Raw genomic sequence first — 24,300 nt, forward strand, 5'->3', positions numbered from 1 at the left:
TTAAAGGTGGTGGGAGAAATCCCTAAGTAGAGACTCCCATTAAAAATGTTGTAATAATGTGATGGTAATAGTCATTAATGTTGAAAATATTTGTGGGTTAATGAATGTCCACATAGTAATGTTGAAAATATTGATGGATTAATGAATGCCCACACAATAATGTGGACTTGGGAAATGAATGAGGATTGTATTTTCAAAAGGTGTATGCTGGAGTTGCTCTATAAATAGAGCGCTCTGTGTACTATAAAAATACTAAGAGGAAGAAAAGATCAATAACATCAGTATATATCCCTCCCTCTTTTATTTGTCATCCCCTTGTGTTATAGTTACATTATGATATTTTACATCTGCTTCACTCTTGTCACTAGTAAAGGTTATCTCTCTAACTTTTGCCTATTTATAACATGTTATCAGCACAACTTTCTAACCATTTCTCATTTCTCTTCGTCGAAAGAAAGAAAAAAAAATGTTTCCTCTAAGGATTTTACTGTTCTTCTTTTTCCTCTGCCTCAACTGTTGGATATACCCTCATGAAGAACTGTTTACACCATATCTGCTTCTAGTTCTTAACCTAACAGTTACTTATATCTTTGATTTCTTGTTTGGTGTAGCTTTTAATTACTAACCCAGTGTTTATTTATATTGATTTTACTGCAATCCAAGATGGTGTGGTACAATTGCCCATCTTGAACTGCAAATTTAATCTTATTGCAATCCAAGATGGTGCGGTATCATCGCCTATCTTGGATTGCAGATCTAATTTTACTGCAAATTTTAGGTGGAGTGATATAATCGTCCATCCTACCCTACATATTTAATTTACCTGCTATTTAATTTCATTGCAATTTTAGGTGGTGCGGTATAATTGTCCACCCTACTCTGCGTATTTAAATTTTCATGTTACTTGAGTGATGCGAAATAATCGTCCATCCTATGTTATGTTATTTCAATGAGAATGGTGCGGTACAATCGCCCTCCTCATTCTTCATGTAAATCTCAAGCCAGAAATTTCGAGTGCTTATCATTTTGGCCTGAAGATCAAAATGAAAAATTTGTAAGAACCAGAAGTTCTAACATTACATACCTCTAGAATACATATTATTGCAAGTTCTTATACATCTCAGTTTTTCTTTCAGAAAAGAAAATGGTGAACTTGGCAAAATTTTGTTGCCCTGAACATTACTGGGAAGAACTACCTTACTTGGGTAGTGGATACCAAGATCCATTTGGAGACATGGAATCTTGGAAAAACAATCAAGGAAGAGAACAGAAAGGCCATGATCTTTATCTGTCGCCACCTTGATGAAGGATTAAAGAGCAAGTACCTAACGGTTAAAGATCCGTTAGCTCTCTGGAATACATTGAGAAATAGATACAATCACCAGAAAACGGTGATTCTTGCAAGAGATCATTATGAGTGGACTCACTTAAGGATCCTTGATTTCAAGTCAGTGGCTGAGTACAATTCTGTGATATTCAGAATTAGCTCCCAAATGAAACTCTGTGGGGAAACCATCACTGAGGAAGATATGTTGGAAAAAAACCTTCAACATTTTTCATGCCTTAAACGTGCTCCTACAACAGCCCTATAAAGAGTGAGGTTTCACTAAATACAACTAGCTAATATCTGTGCTCTTAGTAGCTGAACACAACAATGAGCTCCTGATGAAAAATCATTAGTCCCAACTTATTGGATATGCACTATTCCCAAAAGTGAATGTTGTTTCCCTCGAAGTGAACGCCACTTCCTCTGGTGGCAATAATCATAAACGAGGACATGACCACAGGTAAGGACGATGGAACGAGAAAGGCAAGAATCATAGTGTCTAGTTTCACAATCAGGTTCAAAGGCATAATTCAGGCCCGAGCTTCAAAAATGTAAATTGCCACAAAGGCAAAACTCATATGAATAATGCTCCTAGAAACTCTGAATGAGTCTGTCATAGATTTGGTGGCAATAGGCACTAGGCGCATACTTGTCGTACCCCAAAACATCTGGTGGATCTATATCAAGCCTTCATTAAGGAGAACGGTGTTGAGACCAATTTTCTTAACCAGGCTAAACCAATGGATATACCTTATCCCGTGAGTGACTTATCAGGGCAGTTGAACACAATCCACCTAGATGTCTCAGACTTTATTGTGGAAAGGGGGAATGAAGTGTACCGATCCGACTGAATCGTTTATGTTTGATAAAGCATGGATAAACATTATGGTCATTCTCAAAACAAGAGTAATGACGAAGATATTTGTCTTGCAGATAGTGCAACCATACATACAATACTTTGAGATCGAAAGTATCTCTCAAGATTGACGCTTACAAAAGTAAGGGTAACAACAATATCAGGCCAATCAGATATAATTGAAGGCTTAGGGAAAGCCCAGATTATGTTACCAAATGGAAAAATATTGTCCATGCATAATGCATTGTACGCTACTCAAAATTTCTTGAGTTTTAAAGACATATGTTTAAATGGATACCACATTGAAACGAAAAGTGCAGAAAATGTGGAGTATCTATGTATTACCTCCAATGATACCTAGAAGCGTATATTGGAAAAGTTGCGTGGTTTGACAAGCGGATTATATTATACGTACATAAAGACAGTTGAATCACATACTGTCATGAACTAAAAGTTTATTGATTAAAAAGTTTACATGCTTTGGTATGACCGTCTAGGTCACCAATGATCTATCATGATGCGTAGGATCATTACCAACTCTAATGGACATCCATTATTGAGTAGACACATTACTATCTCAAATGATAACCCTTGCAAGACTTGTTCTCAAGATAAGTTGGTAATTAGACCATCACAACTAAAGGTTGATGTTGAATCTCCATCATTTCTGCAAAGAATTCAAAGGGATATTTGAGGGCCTATTCAATCATCATGTGGACCATTTCGATATTTTATGGTTTTGGTTGATGCATCTATCCGATGGTTACATGTTTGTCTCTTATCTACTCGAAATGTAGCTTTTGCGAGACTTCTTGCTCAGATAATTAAGTTGCGAGCACAGTTCCCAGATTACCCTAGTAAGTCAATCCGACTTGATAACGCTTGTGAATTTACATCTTAAACTTTTGATGATTACTGCATGACATTGGACATTGATGTTAAACACCTTGTTCCTCATGTCCATACTAAAAATGGTTTAGCAGAAACATTTATCAAGCGGCTTCAATTAATAGCTCGCACTTTGCTCATGAAAACAAAATTGTCAGTTTCTACATGGGGACATGTCATCTTACATGCTACATCATTGGTTCGATTGAGACATATAGCCAACCACCAATACTCCTCAGTATAACTCGTGTTTGGGCATCAGCCAAACATTTCACATTTACGAGTTTTTGGTTATGTTGCTTATGTACCTATTGCACCACCACAACGCACTAAGATGAGACCTCAGGGCAGACTGAGAATTTATGTGGGTTTTGATTCACCGTTTATCATTAGATATTTGGAACCCTTGACAAGTGTTATGTTTACTGCTCGTTTTGTTGATTGTCACTTTGATGAGACAGTCTTCCCATCGTTAAGGGGAGAAAAGACCGTTTTAGAAAAATAGCAAGAGCTGACATGGGTTGTTCCCACCTTATCTCATTTGGATCTATGTAGCACTTAATGTGAAAATGAAGTGAAAATGATCGTTCATCTTCAAAGTATTGCCAATCAAATGCCAGATGCATTTAATGATGCTATGAAAGTAACAAAATCATATATACGAGCTGCAAATGCACCTGCAAGAATTGATGTTCGTGTTGGACAAAATAAAGTGGCAGGTGAATGATTTATCTGTTGCACGCCTGAAACGTGGTAGACCTCCAGGTTCAAAAGATTCAGCCCCTCGAAAGAAAAAGACAATGGCACAACTGAATCCAAATAAAATCATTTAAGAAGAAAAAATGAATGATAAATCCACAATTCATGATTCTGTACTTTCAGAAAAAGAAAATGTCTTTGGTGAGACACATGTACCCAAAGAAACAGAAGTACATGAAAGCAAATAAATCTCCATAAATTATGCTTGTACTAATGAATTGTGGGATCAGAATGAAATAATCATCGACAACATGTTCTGTAACGACCCGAAATTTCTAATTTGGAAGCCAAACACACAGGTAGGCCACAATAAAATAATGGTTAATTATAATTCTAACTAATCACACTAAAAAAAAAAAAAATCATTTTGTTTAATTTATGGCTGCGTCTAACATCCTGGTTAGACTGCCTACGTACTCTAAACAAATGGATCAAGCCATTCGTAATTCACCATTTTGCTTCTAGAACAATATACTAAAATTTCATTATGATCCAACGGTCGGATCTCCACCAATCAAGAATTCAAATGGCGGTCGACGTTTTATTTTACGAACTTACAAACCCAATTCGAGAAGATCCATACGTCGGATTCCCAGTCCGTAAGTTCCTAAGGTCCTCAAATATTACTTATTATAATGTCTCAAATTTTGGTGACAATCCTATGGTCAGATCGTCAATTTCTAAATTAATCAAAACATTGTATCGTAGCGAAGCTTAGGTTCAACCAATCCACCTAAGCTATACGATTATCAAATTAAGACTCAAAACATCTAAGGTGGCTTAAAATGATATCTACGGCCCTCTAGCCACGCGCCGCTGTGGATGGCAATTGGCCGCCCCGGCTTGCCGAAAAATTTCAACTATTTCTAAAAATTCTCAAAATTTATAGAAATGAAGATCTCAAAGAGTAGAGCAAACTTTATACATGTGGCCAAATCCAATTTGGCCGGGAAAAGCTCCAATTTCCCTCGAACCAGCCGGAAACCCTAAGAATGGTTGGCTTCAATCCGTCACCTTCGGTGCTCCATCGCCCCTATAGTTGTTTGGGCTTTGTTCCAAGCCTTAAAAGGATGCTATAGGTGGTGGTAATCGAAGAAATTTGTTTCAAATTTGGGGGATTGACTTCTATGAACCTGCACACCCACCGGTGCAATTTTTTCAATTTCAAGGCTAAATTGTATCGAATTTGGGGTAGAATAGGTAGAGGGAATGATGGGAAATGATTTCCAAGTGGTGAGAGGCTTCAACTCGTCGGAAATTAGCCAAGAGACCACCGGATTTCCATGGTGTTGCCGGTTGGGTCACACGGGTCAAGAGACTCGTTTTCTCCATTCTCACTCTTCTCTCATTTCCCTCCCTTCCTTGGTTTCTGATTGATCTATCCAATCCCTCTCCATTCTCCTTTCTCTCCTTGCCGCTTCAACTCAGCCACCCATGTGGCACTCCCATTTCTCCAGAAAATCTGGAGCCATTCAATTTAATGGCAAAATCACTATTTCGCCCCTAACTTCAATCGTTAAGAACTTATTCGTTATAACTCCGTTTCACAAACGGTTTTCATCTACATGTTCGTAGGATCGAACTTTATCCAAATATGTCAAGAAACTTGACATAATAAATGAGGATAAAATATGTCCTAGTAAAATTACGTTTAGCCAGCAAGTGGCATTTTATTCACTTCACCTTATGGATAAAAAATTTCCACATAATCACACATTTTAAATTATTCAAGGTATTATATGTTTGCATTCTCAGTAGCCACCAAAATCATATTAATTGATGATATTGAGCCCCGCTCTATCAATGAATGCAAACAAACATGGGTCTCTTCTACTCAAAGAAATCCACAAATGAACAGGTCCTTGTTGGATATACAGATGCTGGTTTTCTTTCTGATCCGCATAAAGCCTGCTCACAAACTGGATATGTGTTCAAGAATGGAGATACATCAATCTCAAGTCGCTCAACAAAGTAAACATTAGTTGCTACATCCTCAAATCACTCAGAAATACTTGTTTTACATGAAGCAAGTCGTGAATGTTCTTGGTTAAGATCAATGATCTATCATATTCGGAATTCATGTGGTCTAACTTCGAAGATTGACAATCCAACTGTCATCCATGAAGATAATGCAGCCTGTGTTGCCCAAATGAATGAAAGATTCATCAAGGGCGATAAGACTAAACACATATCTCCAAAGTTTTTCAGTGCACATAAACTTCAGAAGGCTAAAGTTATTGAAGTCAAACAAATCCGGTCCAATGAAAATCTAACAGACATGTTCACCAAATCTCTACCAAAGTGCGCGTTTCAGAAGTTAGTGCAAAGTATCGGATTACGTCGACTTACCAATCAGATAAATTTGGAAAATGTGGAATCAGGAGGAGATACATATCAGGGGGAACATCCATGATACATGTATGTTGTACTTTTTTTCCTTCGATTAGGATTTTTCCCACTGAGTTTTTCCTATCAAGGTTTTAACGAGGCAATATAAGCATATTTAACACTATATCAACAATCCAGGTAAAGTTGTACTCTTTTTCCTTTGCTATGGTTTTTTTCCACTGAGTTTTTCTGAGCAAGGTTTTAACAAAGCAACTGATGTTGATATGTGGGCATCCAAGAGGGAGTGTTGAAAATATTTGTGGGTTAATGAATGGCCACATAGTAATGTTGAAAATATTGATGGATTAATGAATGCCCACACAGTAATGTGGACTTGGGAAATGAATGAGGATTATATTTTCAAAAGGTGTGTGCTGGAGTTGCTTTATAAATAGAGCGCTCCGTGTACTATCAGAATAATAAAAGGAAGAAAATATCAATAACATCAGTATCTATCCCTCCCTCTTTCATTTGTCATCCACTTGTGTTATAATTACAGTGTGATATTTTACACCTACTTCACTCTTGTCACTAGTAAAAATTATCTCTCTAACTTTTACCTATATATAACAATTAACACTTATAGTAGAGAGCAAAAATATACTCAACAATAGCCACCTTAGTTTGATCCACAAGAAATTCTTGAGAGCAATTTCACCCAACCCTTTTTTGTCAGCAACTAGGCACTTTTTGCCCAAAATCCCAAAAAAAAAAAAAAAAACAGCTCTGGGCCATTGAAAAAAGTCGGGCAAAACGTAGGCCCAAGCCTACCTAAGGAAGCAGTCAAGCAATTTGTGCGCGGCCCATCGCCCTTGTGATTTGACGTCCACATGACGTCATCCATGTGTCAAAATTTTCTGCATCAGGCACGTGCAATACACATTATGAGTTTCCAACGGTCATGTAATCTAACGGTATTTATTAATTCAACCATTCTTGGGTTAGATAAAATTTAAATATTCAAAATGACTGGTGTGCCCACGCTGCACAATCGAGTACGCTGAATATAAATAATCTAACATTTCGTATTAATTTGGTTATAGAAATTTTTAAAAATACATATTAAAATTAATTTGGTTAGAAAATAATTTTAAAAATAAAAATACAAAAAAATGAGAAAATAATTTAAATATGTCCTATAAATATCCAACCATACTCTTTCAGGAAAATTGTAATTTCGGATAGTGACACGTGATGTGACAGAATTGGTAATACCAATTGCTCAAAAAAATTAGTTACGAAGTAAAATGCAATCGGATAGTTACTATTCATTAAGGCAATAATTGTCTATTGTCCTATAAGGTGGAAGTGCTCTAAAAGAGTCAACTCTAAAACATTTGTCTTGATTCAAAACCCAAATTATGAGGCATGTTCGTGCCACCAATGTTTTGTCTTCTTTCCTCTTTGGTGTACACGACTTGTTCAAGAGTATGGATTACAAAAGGTGATTGTTTATTATTATTATTTTTTGAACAAATAATATTATCTATGCTAAGAGAGAGGGGTGAGCTTAACGTCACAATGGCCAAACAATAATGTGATTTAAATTCGCCTTTGCAAATAATCAAACTTAAGACCTCTCACTTACAAGTGAAATGAATACCACTAAACCCTAATAATTATCATGTTCCAACTACATCATAATGACCTTAATTACTAGGCGGATCATTCATTCATGTTCTTGTGAAACATATGATTGGTTTGGTTGGGTCACACTTCGTCCATGATTTAACAAAAAAGCACACCCTTGCATTTTCTTTTAAGTCTTTGATTGTTCAAGTTTTCTTAAAAGTAGGGTTAGATGGCGGCTTTTCCTCTAAAAATTAAATCAATCATTGTGGTTTTTTTTTGTGTCGCACTTTATTTTTACCGTCAAATTAATTAAGAATTCATTTAAAATGTAGTACTACAACATTGATAATGTAATATTACAACATTAATGATGTAATAATATGATTATATGAAAGGACAAACAATGTAATAATTCTTTCATAAAAAAAAAAATGTGATAATTCATAAAATTAGATATATGTATTATGATTATAGATTGACAAAACTAAGTGACACTGTAGTAATCACATCGATAAATTATTCGTATGCGTAGCTCAACGTGCTTGCAAACCCATAAACGACGCTAAAAAGGATGTCGTAGTACCCTTGACCTTGAGGGGGATTTGGCGCGCAGCACATAACAATATACGAAACAACAACTTAATAGATGACGCCGTAATAGTCAACGACTCAACAGCAGTCAGCTAGGAGCTACTTGCTCGCCTTCTTCCCCAATTGAAAAGCCGTCTCTTTCCAAAACTCTGCGAACGAAGCTGCTCCTCCGACCTCGCGGCTCAAAAGTCCAAACCCATCACGATCTCCCCATATCCTTGCTGGGTTTTCCCTTTCAGCTCTCCAAGTTACCAATTTCCTGTAAAAGTTTGAGATTTTTACTTATTTTCTTCTATTTTTTCAGCTCTTTTTATATATGTTTAAATTCACCTCCTTTATTTGTTAAGCTTTTGCGTGCTTCATTGACCTGTACCTAGTTGGAGTGTAGGCCATGATTATTAGCGCATAAATATTGGATTATTATTTTTTCCTTCAACGGTTTTTTAATCATGGTGCACTACTTTCAATTAGGAGCGTAGTTTTAGCTTTTCTCTTTTGATATTTTAATGTGTCTCCAACTGAGTTGGTTTTGGTTTGGTGGATTCTTTGCGCCCAATTCAGCAAAATATTCTTAGTTTATTTAGTATGATTCTTCAGTTGCTTCCCACAATTCAGTGAAATCCCAGAATTTTGATTACTTTGAAAAGGGATGGCTTTAGCTTGCCAGGAAGTTCAGCCATGGACCTTTACTGCTCTTTTGGGAGCCTTTGTCGACCTGGGTTTGGCTTATATCCTGCTATGCGTGTCTGCTTTCGTGTTTTTCGCTTCGAAGTTGTTGGGGATTTTTTGGGTTTGTTTTCCATGTCCATGTAATGGGGTTTTCGGGTATAGAAACCCGGATCTTTGCTTGCATAAGTTGTTGCTTATTGACGGGCCTGTTGCGACGATCGGTGCTGTCCATAAGTTGGTGAATAGCAAGTTCCCGTTTGATGTTCTTTGGTCTAGGGATCAAAGGTGCAACTTGAATAGGAAACTGATCAGAGATGTAAATTGTGAGAATAGAGTTCGTGAGTTGCAAGGTGAAGCAGCTTCTAGTCCATTTTCGAGTCCCAGATTGCAAAACCTGGTTGATAGGGAAAGTGGGTACGACACTAAGGGGAAGAGGGTTATGGTTCTGAAGAAAAGGACTGGAATTCGGCGCTCTAGGAGGGCGGCTCCTGAATATGAAAGGCTTCCTTCTTACTATCCAAGTGATAGTTCAAAGTTGTTTGCTCACATATTCCCTTTTCCTTGCGATGACAGAGATACAAGAGAGATGTCAGGTGAAAGCTCAATTGCCATAGCTGGTAGAGAAGGTGAGGATGAGGAATATCTAAACTTGTTTGGTTGTTTTCAATACTTGATTTCATATTTTTCAATATTAGAGGAACCTTTTTTTCTTTAATGTGTAGATTTATATATATATATTAGAATGTAGTGTTAATCAAATTTATTTCAATTTTTCGAAAATCTTTTAAAACTAGAATTGCTTGCATATGATATGAACTTATATTTTTACTGTATTGGTAATGATGTTTTCTCACTTTTGCGGATTTTCTTTCGTTTTAGATTATGTGAAAGCACCAACTGGAAATGATATGGCTGAGAGTATATGCCAAAGTTCTGAATTGAGTGGATCATTTGGTGAGAGTAAGGACGTGGACATTAGTTATACGCAAGAAAAGGCTCCTGTTGTTGGAAATGAAACTGATAAACTCAGGGTGTTGCAAGAAGCACTGGAAAAAGAGAAAGCTGCTTGTGCTGCTCTTTATCTAGAGCTAGAGAAAGAGCGAGCTGCTGCTGCAAGTGCTGCTGATGAAGCGATGTCCATGATAGCACGTCTGCAAAAGGATAAAGCATCAATAGAAATGGAAGTGAGGCAGTATCAGAGGATGATGGAAGAAAAATTTGTTTATGATGAAGAGGAGATGGGTGTTCTGAAAGAGATTCTTCTTAGGAGGGAGATGGAGAACCATTTTTTGGAGAAGGAAGTTGAATCGTATAGGCAAATGAGCTTCTTAGGAAATGAACGGTCTGATGCTGATTTGAGTGCTATGTTGTGTGAATCGGGAAAAAGGCCTTCACCTTCTGTTGAGTCAAATACAGATGCACTGCTGCAGCAGACTGCTGATAGTAAATCTAACTGTACGGAATTCGGAAATATTGCAAATAGTACTTCTCAATATGAGGCTTCATTTGTTGAAAAACAAATTCATCCTAATGAACATGATTCACTTGAGAAATGTGTACTTTCAGAAGGGGAAGAAAAAGTACACACGGAAGATGTAATGTGCCAAGAAATAACTCCTGAAGCAGCCCAAGCTCATATTGGTACTGAGGAAAACTTACATTGTGATGGAGTGCAACAGCATGATGGGGATCTTCAGAGAAATTTGCATGGTTCAATGCTTGATATTGAGCCAGCTTTTTATGATGTTCATGTCGTTGATGGTAAAACTGAACTTTGGAAAGAAGAAAGTAGATCATCATTTTATACTACATTGGATGGATCCCAAGATTTTGCTTCTACATTTGGAGCTACCGGGGTCAGGAGCAGTGAGTTATTACAAGGTTTTCCAAGTACAAGCCAGGTGGATACTGAACCTAAATTCATTGCAAGTTCTTTGGATATGCATTGTGGGTTACCGATGATGGATAACTCCTGATGCAAAACCTTGGTGATAGACTCAATGAAGAACTCGTTGTCCACAGTAAATAATGAAAGGTTGAAGATTGACACTGAGGATGATTTGCTAATGGAAAAGCTACAGATTCTAGAAGAGAGAAAAGAGAAGCTGACTTCCTCTTCTCAACATGGGGAGAGGCAAGAAAACCCATCATGTTTGGAGGAGATTGGGAACCCGCTTTGCAAGATTCAGCAGATAAGAGATCCTGCGCGCTGGGCTTGTTTACATCCTTTGTCTTCTAAGGTGAATCATAGTGTTTCCTGATTGCCATTTTACATTGTTATAACTTCTTATTGCATGTTTTTGTCAGAATCATCCATGTCTTGTGCTGCTAGGATCATTGTTTGTACTGTAACTTTGATTTCTTCATCGAGGAAGCAACGTGGTTTGCTTCTATCCTACCCTTATTAACATATATAAAGATAGAAACACCACCTATCAAAAATAAAATGCAACGATGCAGTGGAGTCATTAGACTTGAGACAAAACCAATGAATGCTATCACTTCAGTTATAACACAGTAACACACACAAGCGCACATGAGAACTCGCACGCAGAACCACGAAAGAAGGGAAATACAGAAAGGTCCATGTTATGGGCTCATAATCATGTAACTATAATGCTTTCATTTCCATTGCTGTGTTCTCCGAATAACAAGTGCTGATTGTATTGTTCTCATTTTCAGGTGAGTTTGAATAACAAACGCTGCCAAAGTACGCCCTCGGAGGCACTGGAATGTACAAGTTCCTAAAGCATGTACGATTGTACAGTAATTCCCGGACTAGTGATTTATCGGAATGTTGTTGCTTCAAGTCCTTTAAATCTGATTTATGGTTGGAAGGAATCTGTAAACCAATTGTATATTCCCACTACAAAAGCTCTGTAGTTAGACTGTAGCTGCCAGTTGCCTCCTCTTGATAACTTTTGTGCTGTGTGTAAAAGGGGGTTCACAAGTCACCACCATGTTCCTCAGCTGATCTGTCCCACCTTGTTTTCCTTTTGTAAATGATATAAAAAGGAAAATGCCCCCCAAATCATAGCCACCATAACTTATGGGCTTGAGGGTTGCAGATGGATGTAATGATTGTCCTTCTAGCTTCTCATGTTCTTCTCACTTTTCTCATTACATTTTCATCATCTTAATAAGAAAGATTTCGCTACAGCTTCTAGCTAACGGTGAATCTTTCTTTATTCGGAGAATATTTTCGGAGGCTTGTAACTCAAATGGTAAAGAATGAATATTTCACGTTCTTGGTCAGAGTTTGATTCTCGTCTCTCCCGACCTATTGAAATGAAATTTGTGAAGAGGGAATCTCTGATAGTTGGACCCGTGACAAATGGAAGTATTTTTAAAGAAACTAATGTAAACAAATTGACAATCCAAAAGGACAACTCTTCCTGGTAGGTGAGAAATCAAGTATGAAGATTAAGTCTCATGTTTTGCCACCCTTGATTCCTTGACTTGACTCAAACTAGCTTAATAAAAAACAGAGAGAATCTTTGGAGCAATGATCCTGTCAAAGAACATGCTTGTTTAACAGCCAACTTGGGTTTGAATGAGAGAATATTTTTCATAACAAAATATTGAGGGAAAGGGAAACCAAACACAACGTGGGTGCGGCGACAAAACTCTTAGCCGCTTGAAGTACATGTCCGTTGTGATTTCGAGATATTAGAGATAACTGGAGCAGTAGTCTATAAACTTTCGTCTGAAGTTTGGTCCATAAACTAAAACTATGTGAGTAGTGACAATCTTTCTTCAATATTCCCGGATTACTCAGTAGTACGGAAAATAAACAATCAGGTTTGAATTGAGAAAATAATATTTTTACTTATTTGCTAATTTAATGGATATAAAGTGGATTGCCGAGTAATTCAGACTATTAAAGACTTATCCGAGTATTGGTCCTTGAACTTGTTGCCATATGGAGCAACGATCTTTTTGGGTAAGTGTGTTAAAACATTCCTCCCTTTTTCGGCTCTCTAAACCTCTTATTTTGAATGAAATTTCTAAACCATGTTAAAGTTAATCTAAAATACCATTGCTCAACATTATGACAAATTCTGAGACTAAAACTCTAATAGGGTGAAACTTCTGGATCCATTGTTCCAATTTTTTCTTAACAAGGAGAGAGATGATATATAAGAAATATTACAAATATATATTAAAATTTCGGCACCCCTTCATGCCGTGTACTCCTTGTCTCCATGTGCCACGTGACATCAACCCTATTAGGTCTTGCGTTAGGTACTATTTTTTAAGATATACGAATATGTTAAACTTGTAAAAAGGGCGTTTCTAGAAGTTCAAAAGTGGAAAGAAAAACTAATCATTCTTTCTTTCTTAACTTAGACAAAATAAAAAGGTTAACTTTTTTGTTCAAAAGATGCAATCTTAATTTTTATTAAATGCTGTGGATTATAAGATCATTAGTGAAAAATTGATAATTCCGCAAATCATTAATCATCAAAGCATATGTATCACAACCATTCTAATCTGTAATCTGTCTTCGTTTTTATTTATTTTGTTGTCACCTAATGGTCACATGACAAATGTGATAGTCCTTCTTCAATGCATTTTCATTATTGCATAGTATTACGATGTGCAACCCTATACACTCCCTCAACCTACACCAAAGTTGACGCCAATTTGAGTGTAAGCTGATGGAGTTAATGGTGTCAAACACCCCAATCTCATGAGCTGATGCAAATATCATTGAAAAAGAACCCTCGTGCTTGTCACGTGATCACAAAAAGATGGATGAAACTGCACAAAGATATAAATAATTGTGAAACTCAGGCTCGGATAAAGAAGGAAAAAGAAAACGTCAGTTAGTCAGCAGCCAACGCTCTATTTTTATGTTAAATCTCTATAATAAAATTATAATAACGTAAAAATTCAAATAGCATTTGTGCAAATTCTCCCATAAAATAGAAAAGAATTTTCATACGAGGAACTTTCTCACACAAATGACAACAAAAAATTGAGAATTGAAAGGGAGGTGTGCGTTGCGGTAGGCACACGAGGGGCGACCTTTGCTTTGATTCCCCTCCCGGTCCAAAGCGTGGCATCTTATTCTCTCGAATCAGCATCCAATTTTGAGAAATTGAGAGCACCGTCACATCACCGACGCCCTTCCACGTGTCACCTACCGTGTGGACGATGACGTGGCACCCACACAAATATTCCACACCGAAACTCCGTCTCCTCGTAAGCGTAGCGTAAACTCTACAGCACCTAATCACCAATCACACCCTCCTCCGTCTCCAGTTAACAAACGGCGCCAACAAACAATAAACTAAAGAAATAATAAAATAAAGATTAAAGCATGTTTTTTGTTCTTGTAGTTCGGCCCTACCAAAAATAAAATGTTCTACTTCGGCCCTTAAATTTTTATTATCACGATTTGACCTTTGTAGAAATTTAAAAAATATAGCTTAATTGCGCACATGAATTATATTTGTTGAACTTAAAGCGCTCATCATATATACTCAAGTTCGAACACTTTTTATCCCGTTTATTTTTAGTTAAATTTAAAAAATCACTTGCAATAAGAAATAATTTTTGGCATAATTAGCTCATAAATTGATCTGAAAAGTTTACATACAATACGAAATGAGACGAAAAATATAGCATTCGGTTTAGCCGTAATAAGTCTTATTAATATTGGATCGACATGTTAACTAACATATTGTGTTCGTGTCAAACACGACTCTAAGCACAAAAAAACAATTTGTTTGTCATGTCTATTCACGAATGATATTTGGAAATTTCAAATTCTTTTAGGTGTAAAATTACTAAGCATACCTCGGAAAATTGGATAATTAAACTATCCTTATGGCAACAACCTACAAAGTTTAACTTTTAAGTCGAGACTAGTACTAAAGTGAGGTTAAGTTCAACTCCTTCATCCTAACGTAGATAGTATCGTTTGTTAAAATATAAAATAAAAAAAAAAAAAAAAAAAAAAAAAAGATGATGACGGAGCTGAAGCGGCCGTTGTACGCTACTTCTTGTTCTAACGCTTTTGACAACGACATGCCTCTCTCTCTTCTTCTCCGCTTCGGCTACGTTCCTTCTGTCGTCTCGGCTCTCTCTCTCTCATCTGCCTCTTCGTCTTCAGACTCACAGTTCGCTGCTTAGAGAGAGAAAAAAATAAGAAAAAAATGCCATTTTAATCCGAAAGCAACCTCCATTTCGCTTTCTCTTCCTCTCTCTCTCATCACCTGTTATTTCTCAAAGAGAGAGAAAGAGAAGCAGCATCAACAATTCAATTCTTTCCGAAATTCTCCGCCACGCCCGCGCTCGATTCCGTCAAATGTTCGCTCGCAATTTGCAGTTGCGCTTGCGATTCAATCACCTGATCAGCTTATGGTACGAATGCAATTTTTTTTTTGAAGTTTTTGCGGCTTTGAATTTTCGTTTCTGGATTCTGTTTTCGGATCCGTTTCCCGGTTTTATCCGAGAGTTTGATAAAATCTTGGTAGATTTCGTCGTTTTCTTGAACTGTTGAGTATTTTCTAAGAAATTTAGGATTTTATTTGTAAATTTGGTGATTTATTTATTTGATTTTCTCTGTTTTTGCTGTTCTTATTCGATGCAGATGTAATCTGAGCTCGAGCTGTAATCCTATTCGATTAGCAACAATGCCAGGTACATTAATCCGATTCCTCAGTAAAATTCTCTACAAAAATCGGATCTTAATATTTATGTTTGATCTAAAATTTTCATTTTTCTGCATTTCGATATGTAACTTTAGGAGAATTAATTTCGTTGCAAGAAGACGAAAAGTCTAGAACTTTTGATTTCGAAACCTCCGAGGACGAGAGGCGGAGACCTCGGAGCAGATCTCTTAAGAAAAGGACTTCAAATGCTTCCTTGAGATTAACAAACACTCCTAGAAAGCGTGGCACGCGTGTGGCAAATTGTCGCTACGCATCGATTTCAATTGAAAATGCTCGGGATGCTGAGGAGGAAGAAGCTGTGATTACGTTTCGCGATGCATTGATTGCTAAAGATATGCTTCCGGCTCAGTTCGATGATTATCATACAATGCTGAGGTGATTGACTCACTGCAATGATAGTGTATATTTTTTTATAGTCCTTCTAGCTTTTTGGATTTGGTTACTAATAGCTAGGCCGTGTTTATGCAGATTTTTGAAGGCGAGGAAGTTCGACATTGATAAATCTTTTCAAATGTGGGCAGAAATGCTCAACTGGAGGAGAGAGTTTGGAGTAGAATCTATTGTGAAGGTATAATGCTATTAAGAGTATTTCGAAGGACGACTGATACATATCTTCTTATATTTCATTTCTTTTGATAAAGAAAGACTCTTTTGTCGAATATGTAAAGACTACAGAATATCAAACAAGAGGAACTTTTTAATGCCTGTTTTAGCGGAGATTTCATTTCATTCTCTGAGTTCTAATAGAGGTGTTACAATGATAAATTTGTAGGATTTTGTGTACAGTGAATATGAAGAGGTTCAGCGTTTCTATCCTCATGGTTATCATGGTGTAGACAAGGCAGGGCGACCTCTTTATATTGAAAGACTTGGAAAAGTTGAACCTAGCAAACTAATGAATGTCACCACAGTGGAACGGTTTCTAAAATATCATGTCCAGGGTTTTGAGAAGGCTTTTGCTGAGAAATTCCCAGCATGTTCTTTTGCGGCCAAAAAGCATATAGATTCTACAACCACTATTCTAGATGTCCAGGGGATGGTAACTTATTAAGTCTCAATTTCATTTATTCAGTTCTATGTATCATACGTATTTTTTGAAATAACTATACTTTTTCCTAATTTACTATCATTATTATTATTATGCAGAACTGGATGAGCTTTGGCAAGGTTGCACATGACCTTGTTATGCGCATACAGAAAATGGACGGTGATAACTATCCTGAGGTGGATTTAATATTATCTGAAACCAACTGATAACATTTTATGAAATCGTTTTTATTTATTTCTGACACTAGATTGTTCTCCACAGACATTACATCAAATGTTTGTGGTAAATGCTGGTAACGGGTTCAAGCTACTTTGGAACACAGCAAAAGGCTTTCTTGACCCGAGGACTACTGGAAAGATACATGTATGTGGATATTTGTCATTTGATGATTTCATTTTGAAGGTACTATTGACTACTAATAAGTGCTTCTGCAGGTCTTAGGCAACAGATATCAAAACAAGCTTTTGGAAATCATAGACTCGAGGTTCGGATTTCTTACTATTTGATAAATTAGTTTGATTTTTTAATGAATATAATGGCTGTCGGAACTTTTGGTTCGTGTTGCGAAACTTATTTCAGCAACTCTCTCTTTAAACAGCCAACTTCCGGATTTCCTTGGGGGAACTTGCTCGTGTCCAAATGAAGGCGGGTGCCTTAGGTCTGGAAAGGGACCCTGGAATGATCCAGAAATAATGAAAGTATGATTCTAGTGGGTTAACCGTAGTTTGGGTTAATAGGCTGAATATTGGGGGTTTTCTTGCCAGTTCCATGCTCATTTTGACTTCTGTTTGCAGCTGGTACACGTTGGAGAAACAATGCACCTGAGGAAAATCAAAGGTTCTGATGATGGCGACGATGTCGGAATCAAGCTGCTTACCTCTAAGGTGACTTAAGCCAAACCTTCAATGGATACTGTTCTTATTACCTTGTACCCATGTATCATATTTCACATTGCTTGGGTTTACTTTGCAGATTACAGATAGTGAAATAGTATCTGCAGCTGAGTCAGGATCAGAAATGAGGTCAAGTACTTCTGCCTTCTTGCAGCTATCAAAGTCTAACTCTGACGAAGTAAATTTTCTTAAGTTCTCCATTCTTGGGTGTCATCTCCTTTCACTTAACTACTGACTGCATCTCTATAGCTACTTTATTATTAGCATCTATATACCTTACTAAAGTTAAAGATTTTACTTACGATTGTGGCTAGGTTTATATCCAGTCACATGATAAAATATCAATCAGTTTCTAACTTTTCGTCCTCTATATTTCTTCTGATTTGTCTCAGGAGAGGGTAACTGAGTCTGCTGCATCTCCCTGCAGCCTAGTTGAATCAGGCAGTACTGCAGGAATAATGGAAGTTGCTAACTCAAGTTTAACAAGTAGGCGATCATTGGTCAATTATCAAGCTTCATATATTTACTCGTGATGTAGTGCCTGGTAGTTTTCTTTTCATGCCTCAGACTTGGAAATTTCTAATTCAAGTTTTTGTTCTTGACAGGTGATTCACCCATGAACTTCACCCCAAGAAGGTCGCTGAAGACATCCATTCCACATGTAGCGAGTTTAACCTTTCACCTCATACTCAAAATATTAACAGGCATATATCTCGTATTCCCAATGTTAGGGAGGATATTTGCAGCACGTTATTCAGAGAGCTGCTTAAAAACACAATTCAAACCTCCGGCAGTTGAAAATTCAAGTTCTCAGGAACAACAGAATTCACAGGGAATAGATGTAGGCCCCCTCTGGCAGAGGCTGCAGCAGTTAGAAGGATTGGTTACCAATTTGATAAACAAACCTACTAAAATTCCTCAAGAGAAAGAAGACATGCTTCACGAATCTTTAAGTCGCATTAAATCTATAGAGTGCGACTTACAGAAGACAAAGAAAGTAAGTCAACCTTCTTTCTTGTAACCATGGGTTATTTTGAAGTATGTACCAGTAAGGTTTCTTGTTTCTGTCGTATTAGATTCGGCTACTAAATCCAAGAGCTTTTCTTTCAGGCATTGTTCGCAACTACATCAAAACAAGTGGAGCTTGCTGAGTCGCTGGAAAGTTTAAAAGATGACAGTTTAACTGTAAGTTCCTATCACCTTTAGAAATAAAGTTGAATGTAGTTTATTAACGTGGATTGGAATTTGGATCCTCCTTTTACTTGCATGCGGTTGGATAGGAATTCATATGACTTGTTTATGTCGCTGGCACAACTTGAATATACCGTTAACATCAGGCTTTCTCAATTGCAGGGATCAAACTCATGTTGGCCAAGAAGTTGCAGTTACAACCACGACCCAGGAAGATGAATGCCAGTTTCTTGGGACAAGAGTATACTGATATTGATGGCCAACAGTTGCCCGTTCACTCACAAATGCAAATGTTACCACATCCGAGTTCACTGAGCCAATTTTAATGGGCTTGTCATTTAAGGTGACTTGTCTCTCCCGTCCAATATTATTGACTCTCTCACTCTCACTCTCACGCTGTACATGTGTGCACAAGCACACAACTATGCAGTCATCTCGTTCTAATCTCTTTATTTCCGGTGCAGGTTTTATCGAGAGAATGAAGAGTAAAGAGAATAAAGCTGTTGATTGGGGTCACGGAACTCATCTTTACAGCGAAGAAAAGCGTTTTTATAACCTTCTTGGTGTTTATGTACATAGTATGACCAATTTTTTCTTTCTTTCCCCCTTTTCGTTGTGATACAGTATAGTACTTGACCCTTTTGAATTTTATACCAATAGAAAATTTACAAAAGCAGATTTTACATCTACAATGTCTATTGATTCTGTACATTGTTTGCTAACTATCTAGGGGTGGGCACTTTAGTGAGTTTACCGACCAACACAGGGTTTTAAACATTTATTTTTGGGTAAAAATCCGGCCACTCGTTGAACAAGTCGGTTAGGTTGAAGTATTATTATTAACCTAATTGAAATTGATCCACCCGAATATCAAACAATTCTTAAACATAGATGTATCTTTACAGACAATTCTTAAGAACACTTGTTTATTTATACTTTAGTCAAAATGATGCAATTTAAGTAGGATAAGTCTATTAACACCCCACAATCTTATGAATACACCCCATAATTTTATTTTTTCAGTTAAATTTCTATTTTTACTCTAACGATTTAAGTTTTGAAGTCCAAAATAAACCCCATCCACTCCCTTATGGCGGCTACCTGGGGTGTGTGAATTTAGAGTGTTGGGCAATTCTCGATCTGTTAGAGAGTCGGTATTGGCTGTCAACTTTCGCGACATGAAGGGTTTTTGGTTGTGCTGATATAGATGACGGATACCTCTTATATGAGTGGCCTGTGGCCGTCGAGCTATCTTTTTTGCCCTCGTTTGTTTATGGGGATGGGGTGGCTTCAGAAAAATGGAGGACGAAGTTGGAATTCTAAATGCATATTTTAGATGTGGGGTGTATTCACAAAGATGTGAGGTGTTAATAAAACAACCCTTAAAGTATCAAGTAACAAATAATGATCATACAACACAAAATTCACATGATTTAAGCCCACTATGACATCCATTTTGGATTATTTGTCGTTCATATACACTTTTAGTATAAGAAACAAAGTTATAATTCTAACCCATGGCATTGTCAACCCGCCATAAAATGGTTTGGGTGGGTTGGTTTGCCCGTTCTCTTTTGTGAAAATAAGTTTTAATAATGCCAACCCGAACCTATTGGGTTGGCCAACGGCTGGAGTCCAACCCGACCAACCCAGCCAATGCTCACCCCTCAAGAGCACCCAATTGTAAGTTTTCCCTGTCGTTGAAGCTTGTAAAGGGCAACTACTGCAGAGTCATATGAACTCTTATTATCAGCTCTAGGATCTCCTCTGCATACAATAGTCCCAAAGTTCGGTGTCTGCAAACTTAATTCCCATGCGTAGCTGTTGAAATCCATTCTCTTTTCAGAGCCCTCTCCGAATTCAATCGGAGTTCTGCACTAGGATGACACTAGTTAGTTAGCCCCTAGGAAAAGAGAACACTTAAGTGCAGTTTGGTTTATTCGAATCACCTCGATTTTTGCTCTGTTCTTTTGAATGTAGGCATCGGCCACTGCATTACCTTACACAGCTCAAAGAGAGAAATCCGAGCTTCTCCTTTCCTCGTGCTGATCGAAGCCGTACCTGCAAACAAGAATGAATAGCATGTAAATGAAAATGGGAGAAAACAAGGGTAATCGGGAGCATCGTAATAGGTTGATTCAATCGTTCACTAACCAGGCAAATTGGGGATGCAATGTTGTGACTGTAGACTTGGTTGGAACCAAAATTGGTCGGGGCAGGACTTGTTCGCGACTCTGCAGATGATGATTCGATTCGACTGATTGGCTCTGAAGAATGAACATCAGTCAGTTGGCTGGAGGGTTCAATCTCCATGCCTTCGGAAGATATCTCATCTATGTGGTCAGAATCAAGTTTTCTCCTTTTAGACAAGGAATGGCAACCCTGGAGCTCCTTCGACAGTTGACGAGCTTCTTTCTGTTTAGCAGCCTTGCTGCTCCGATTGTACCTGCTCCCAACCAAAAGACCATCTTCCAGCTGCAAAGTCATTTCCACATGCTCCATTGAATCCTCTTTAGTACAAGTTTCTTTCACAAAGTACCCTATAGAACCGCATAACTTGCTTGATTCACGCAGTGGGTGTAATTGCAGAGTGGAAGGGGTCACAATCGGAGATAATAGTTATTTAAACACCCTCCATACTTTGTTAAGGTCGAGATTGTTGTCCATGTTTATTGCCCCTGCTATGCTTTCCACCATGTCCCCAAGAACCTGCATTAAATAATTCGTAGTTACTAACGTAGCTTCAGATTAATACAAACAGCTAACCGTTTAGAGTTCAAGTCGAAAAAACTAAGAGGTTTACTTTCGGGTCTTCAAGTAGGATGGTGGTGTTCAGAGCTTCAGCAGTACACAACTTCTCATACTCTGTGATATGACTCAGAAGTAACCCGGAGCAATGTTGAAGATGCCGATGAAGGTTCTTTCTCACAGCAGCTCCGATAAAGTTTTCATTACAAACAGCAGGTGATTGCAAGTCTGTCAACTGTCCCGGACCAACACCGAGTCGCCAAGAAACTCAAGCCTCTGTCAAAATATTCAACAAGTAAAAAATGACTAAAATCAATATCTAGCACCTAGTTTTTGCTCAGAGGCATGTGTTATGGCCTCCTGTGACAAACCCTTAACCGAAGATTGGTAGCCAAGCTTCTTCTCCAAGACAGCGATTTCATCATTTTTTCGGGCAGTAGGATCGGAGGGATGCCCTCGTAATGGCTTCAGTGGCTAATGAGGGTTCGAATTTAGAACCTATACCAAGCCAATTCATCACATGTAGTGCAGCAAACAATCCTTGGCCAACATAGTAGGCTCCTATGAGGGCCTCAACATAATTCGCTATGGTCTTCGAGTTCATCCACCTGTGGCCTCTGTAGCAGAATTTTCCGACCTTTACCGGTTGTACAGTTTGCAATCTGCTGTCCAAAGGCACTTCTGAGGTGTCGACTCTGCATTTACACGGATCAGGGAATCTAGACCACTGCCCTGGAGCTGCCCAACGGCGTGGTTCAAGTGCTCTCTCACGTATGTATCCATGTCGAACACACGTAAAAATTATTGTTGGGCTAGTACCTTGATGCCTACGTTATAGACTTGTTCCAACATTTTGAAATATCGAAGACATCTGATACTTGTATCTTCCCCTTGATTCCTATTTTATGTAGGTGGGAGCTCACAGCATACTTGAGAACTGAATCTCCGAGTAAGGACAAACGTTCCAACGAGAAATCTTCACAACACCAAAGTGTTGTGAGTGCCTCTAGAATCTAATCACAAAGTATTTGTATTATATGTAGTTATGGTTCTAAATAATTCAACGGAAATTGAATGAAGAACGAATTACATAACACTATTTATCAAACAATTAACTATTTATTTACAAAGCTGATTATTCTCACCAACGGGAACAATTTTTTTCTTAAAACACAACTAACCCTAAATTTTGTTTGCATTGCACAAGTCATAATACGCAATCCATTATCCAATCATTGAACATTGTAACTCCTATCACTATTAAAACATTAAGAAACACAAATTCCATCTGTCCATCAGCACCACCGTCACCGCCACCACCAACCTCCACAAATCTCAAACAAAAAACCCCAATCCCTCCCAAACCCTAACCCTAAAATTCCAAATTCTTAGCCCTAACCACCCCCAGAGCAATGTCCACACCACTACCGCCGTCGCCCACGGCCTCCCCCATGGCCTCAGTCTCCGCCTCGCCCACAGCCACCGCTAAGAAGTCCCAGCCGCTGCCGTGGACCCAAGAGGAGACGGTGCAGCTGATCCGGGCCTACCAGGAGAAGTGGTACGCGCTGAGGAGGGGCCAGCTGAAGTCGAGCCAGTGGGAGGAGGTGGCGGTGACCGTGGCGGCCCGGTGCGGTTACGAATACGGCGAGCCGTCGAAATCCGCCACGCAGTGCCGCCACAAGATGGAGAAGCTCCGGCAGCGACACCGCGCCGTGAAGAAGCGCCTCGGCCAGAGAACCAAGTCCGGCTGGCCCTTCTTCGAGCTCATGGAGCAGATGGAGCGCGGGCCCATGCCCATCTCTGTTATGCCCATGGCGGAGATGCCACATCAGCAAGAAGAAGAAGAGCGTGATTATCACGATCGTAATTATCACGGCGGCGGCAATGAAGACGACGATGAGGAGAATTCCAACAAGGTCCGGAGCATCGACTTCATCCTGCGGAGGCCGACGTTTGTGAACAGATTTTCCGGGAAAGCCTCGTTTTTGCAGGGACCCGCTGCGGCAGCGGAGTTAAAGAGAGGGAGAGAGGCGGTGGGCGAGTGCGACGTGGCGGAGCCGCCGCAGCATAGGGGTAGGGAAATGGTGGTGGAATTGGCGGACGAGATGAGGGCATTCGCCCAGCAGTTAATCGGGGTGGAGAACATGAGGATGAAGATGATGAAGGAAACGGAGAGGTATAGAGTGGAGATGGAGAAGAGGAGGATGAGCATGATCCTCCAGTCACAGCAGAAGATTGTTCACTCCATCAATACCGCTTTCGGGTCTTCCAACAAGCTGAGCACCAGCTGATCATGTAATTCGTTTCTAAGGTTGGTTTTCGATTTGAGTAGGGATAATGTTATGGCTTTTGTGTTTGTTGTGGAAATGGATTTGTATAGTTGACGGTTGAAGCCCAGAATTTATGCATGGTGTCATATACTTGCACGTTTAATTTCTTGAAGATTCAATCCCTCTCTCTCTCTCTCTCTCAGCATTTGTAATCTTTTAGTTGTAATGTTGGGTCCTTTTGGGGGATGAACAGAACAGTTTGATATTCTCATTTAAACTCAATCTGCATTATACTTTTGGATTATGCTCAATGTTTGGTAATAAGCTTCTCTTCTCTGTTGGGGTTTGGATACAATGCCTGCGGCTTTAAGTGCACTAGGATATTAATGACATTGATGAAAGGTCATAAAAGTACAT

At 38.5% G+C, this 24,300-nt stretch overlaps 3 protein-coding genes and 1 pseudogene across 3 annotated transcripts; 3 read left to right on the forward strand and 1 right to left on the reverse strand.

The window, feature by feature from the left end:
- The first annotated feature begins 8,513 nt into the window (after positions 1–8,513).
- Positions 8,514–12,320, forward strand: LOC137726910 (uncharacterized). Its single transcript, XM_068465860.1, has 3 exons — positions 8,514–9,676; positions 9,930–11,290; positions 11,733–12,320. The coding sequence occupies exons 1-2, from the start codon at positions 9,031–9,033 to the stop codon at positions 11,024–11,026; spliced, it is 1,743 nt and encodes a 580-aa protein (XP_068321961.1). The 5' UTR covers positions 8,514–9,030; the 3' UTR covers positions 11,027–11,290; positions 11,733–12,320.
- Positions 12,321–15,166: 2,846 nt separating this feature from the next.
- LOC137725612 (phosphatidylinositol/phosphatidylcholine transfer protein SFH9-like) lies at positions 15,167–19,824 on the forward strand. Its single transcript, XM_068464360.1, has 16 exons — positions 15,167–15,422; positions 15,652–15,701; positions 15,808–16,108; positions 16,202–16,301; positions 16,506–16,772; positions 16,880–16,957; positions 17,043–17,144; positions 17,216–17,265; positions 17,380–17,479; positions 17,576–17,665; positions 17,754–17,852; positions 18,067–18,160; positions 18,280–18,671; positions 18,785–18,859; positions 19,028–19,208; positions 19,330–19,824. Exons 2-15 carry the CDS (start codon positions 15,695–15,697, stop codon positions 19,082–19,084), a joined length of 1,812 nt encoding a protein of 603 aa, XP_068320461.1. The 5' UTR covers positions 15,167–15,422; positions 15,652–15,694; the 3' UTR covers positions 19,085–19,208; positions 19,330–19,824.
- Positions 19,825–20,532: 708 nt separating this feature from the next.
- On the reverse strand, positions 20,533–22,901 carry LOC137724785 (endoribonuclease Dicer homolog 3-like; annotated as a pseudogene).
- Positions 22,882–24,174, forward strand: LOC137727026 (trihelix transcription factor ENAP1-like). Its single transcript, XM_068465973.1, has one exon. It carries the CDS (start codon positions 23,026–23,028, stop codon positions 23,902–23,904), a length of 879 nt encoding a protein of 292 aa, XP_068322074.1. The 5' UTR covers positions 22,882–23,025; the 3' UTR covers positions 23,905–24,174.
- Positions 24,175–24,300: the final 126 nt, after the last annotated feature.

The sequence above is a fragment of the Pyrus communis genome, chromosome 2, assembly GCF_963583255.1.
Source record: "Pyrus communis chromosome 2, drPyrComm1.1, whole genome shotgun sequence".
Taxonomy (NCBI): Eukaryota; Viridiplantae; Streptophyta; class Magnoliopsida; order Rosales; family Rosaceae; genus Pyrus; species Pyrus communis.

What these genes read in the sequence shown, in the direction of transcription:
- LOC137726910 (XM_068465860.1), top strand. Translation starts at nt 9,031, where the DNA reads ATGGCTTTAGCTTGCCAGGAAGTTCAGCCATGGACCTTTACTGCTCTT. An exon ending in TGCCATAGCTGGTAGAGAAG is followed by an intron (nt 9,677 to 9,929) that starts GTGAGGATGAGG and finishes CTTTCGTTTTAG; the next exon opens with ATTATGTGAAAGCACCAACT.
- LOC137725612 (XM_068464360.1), top strand. An exon ending in CAAAGTCTAACTCTGACGAA is followed by an intron (nt 17,853 to 18,066) that starts GTAAATTTTCTT and finishes GATTTGTCTCAG; the next exon opens with GAGAGGGTAACTGAGTCTGC. An exon ending in TGCTAACTCAAGTTTAACAA is followed by an intron (nt 18,161 to 18,279) that starts GTAGGCGATCAT and finishes TGTTCTTGACAG; the next exon opens with GTGATTCACCCATGAACTTC.
- LOC137727026 (XM_068465973.1), top strand. Translation starts at nt 23,026, where the DNA reads ATGTCCACACCACTACCGCCGTCGCCCACGGCCTCCCCCATGGCCTCA.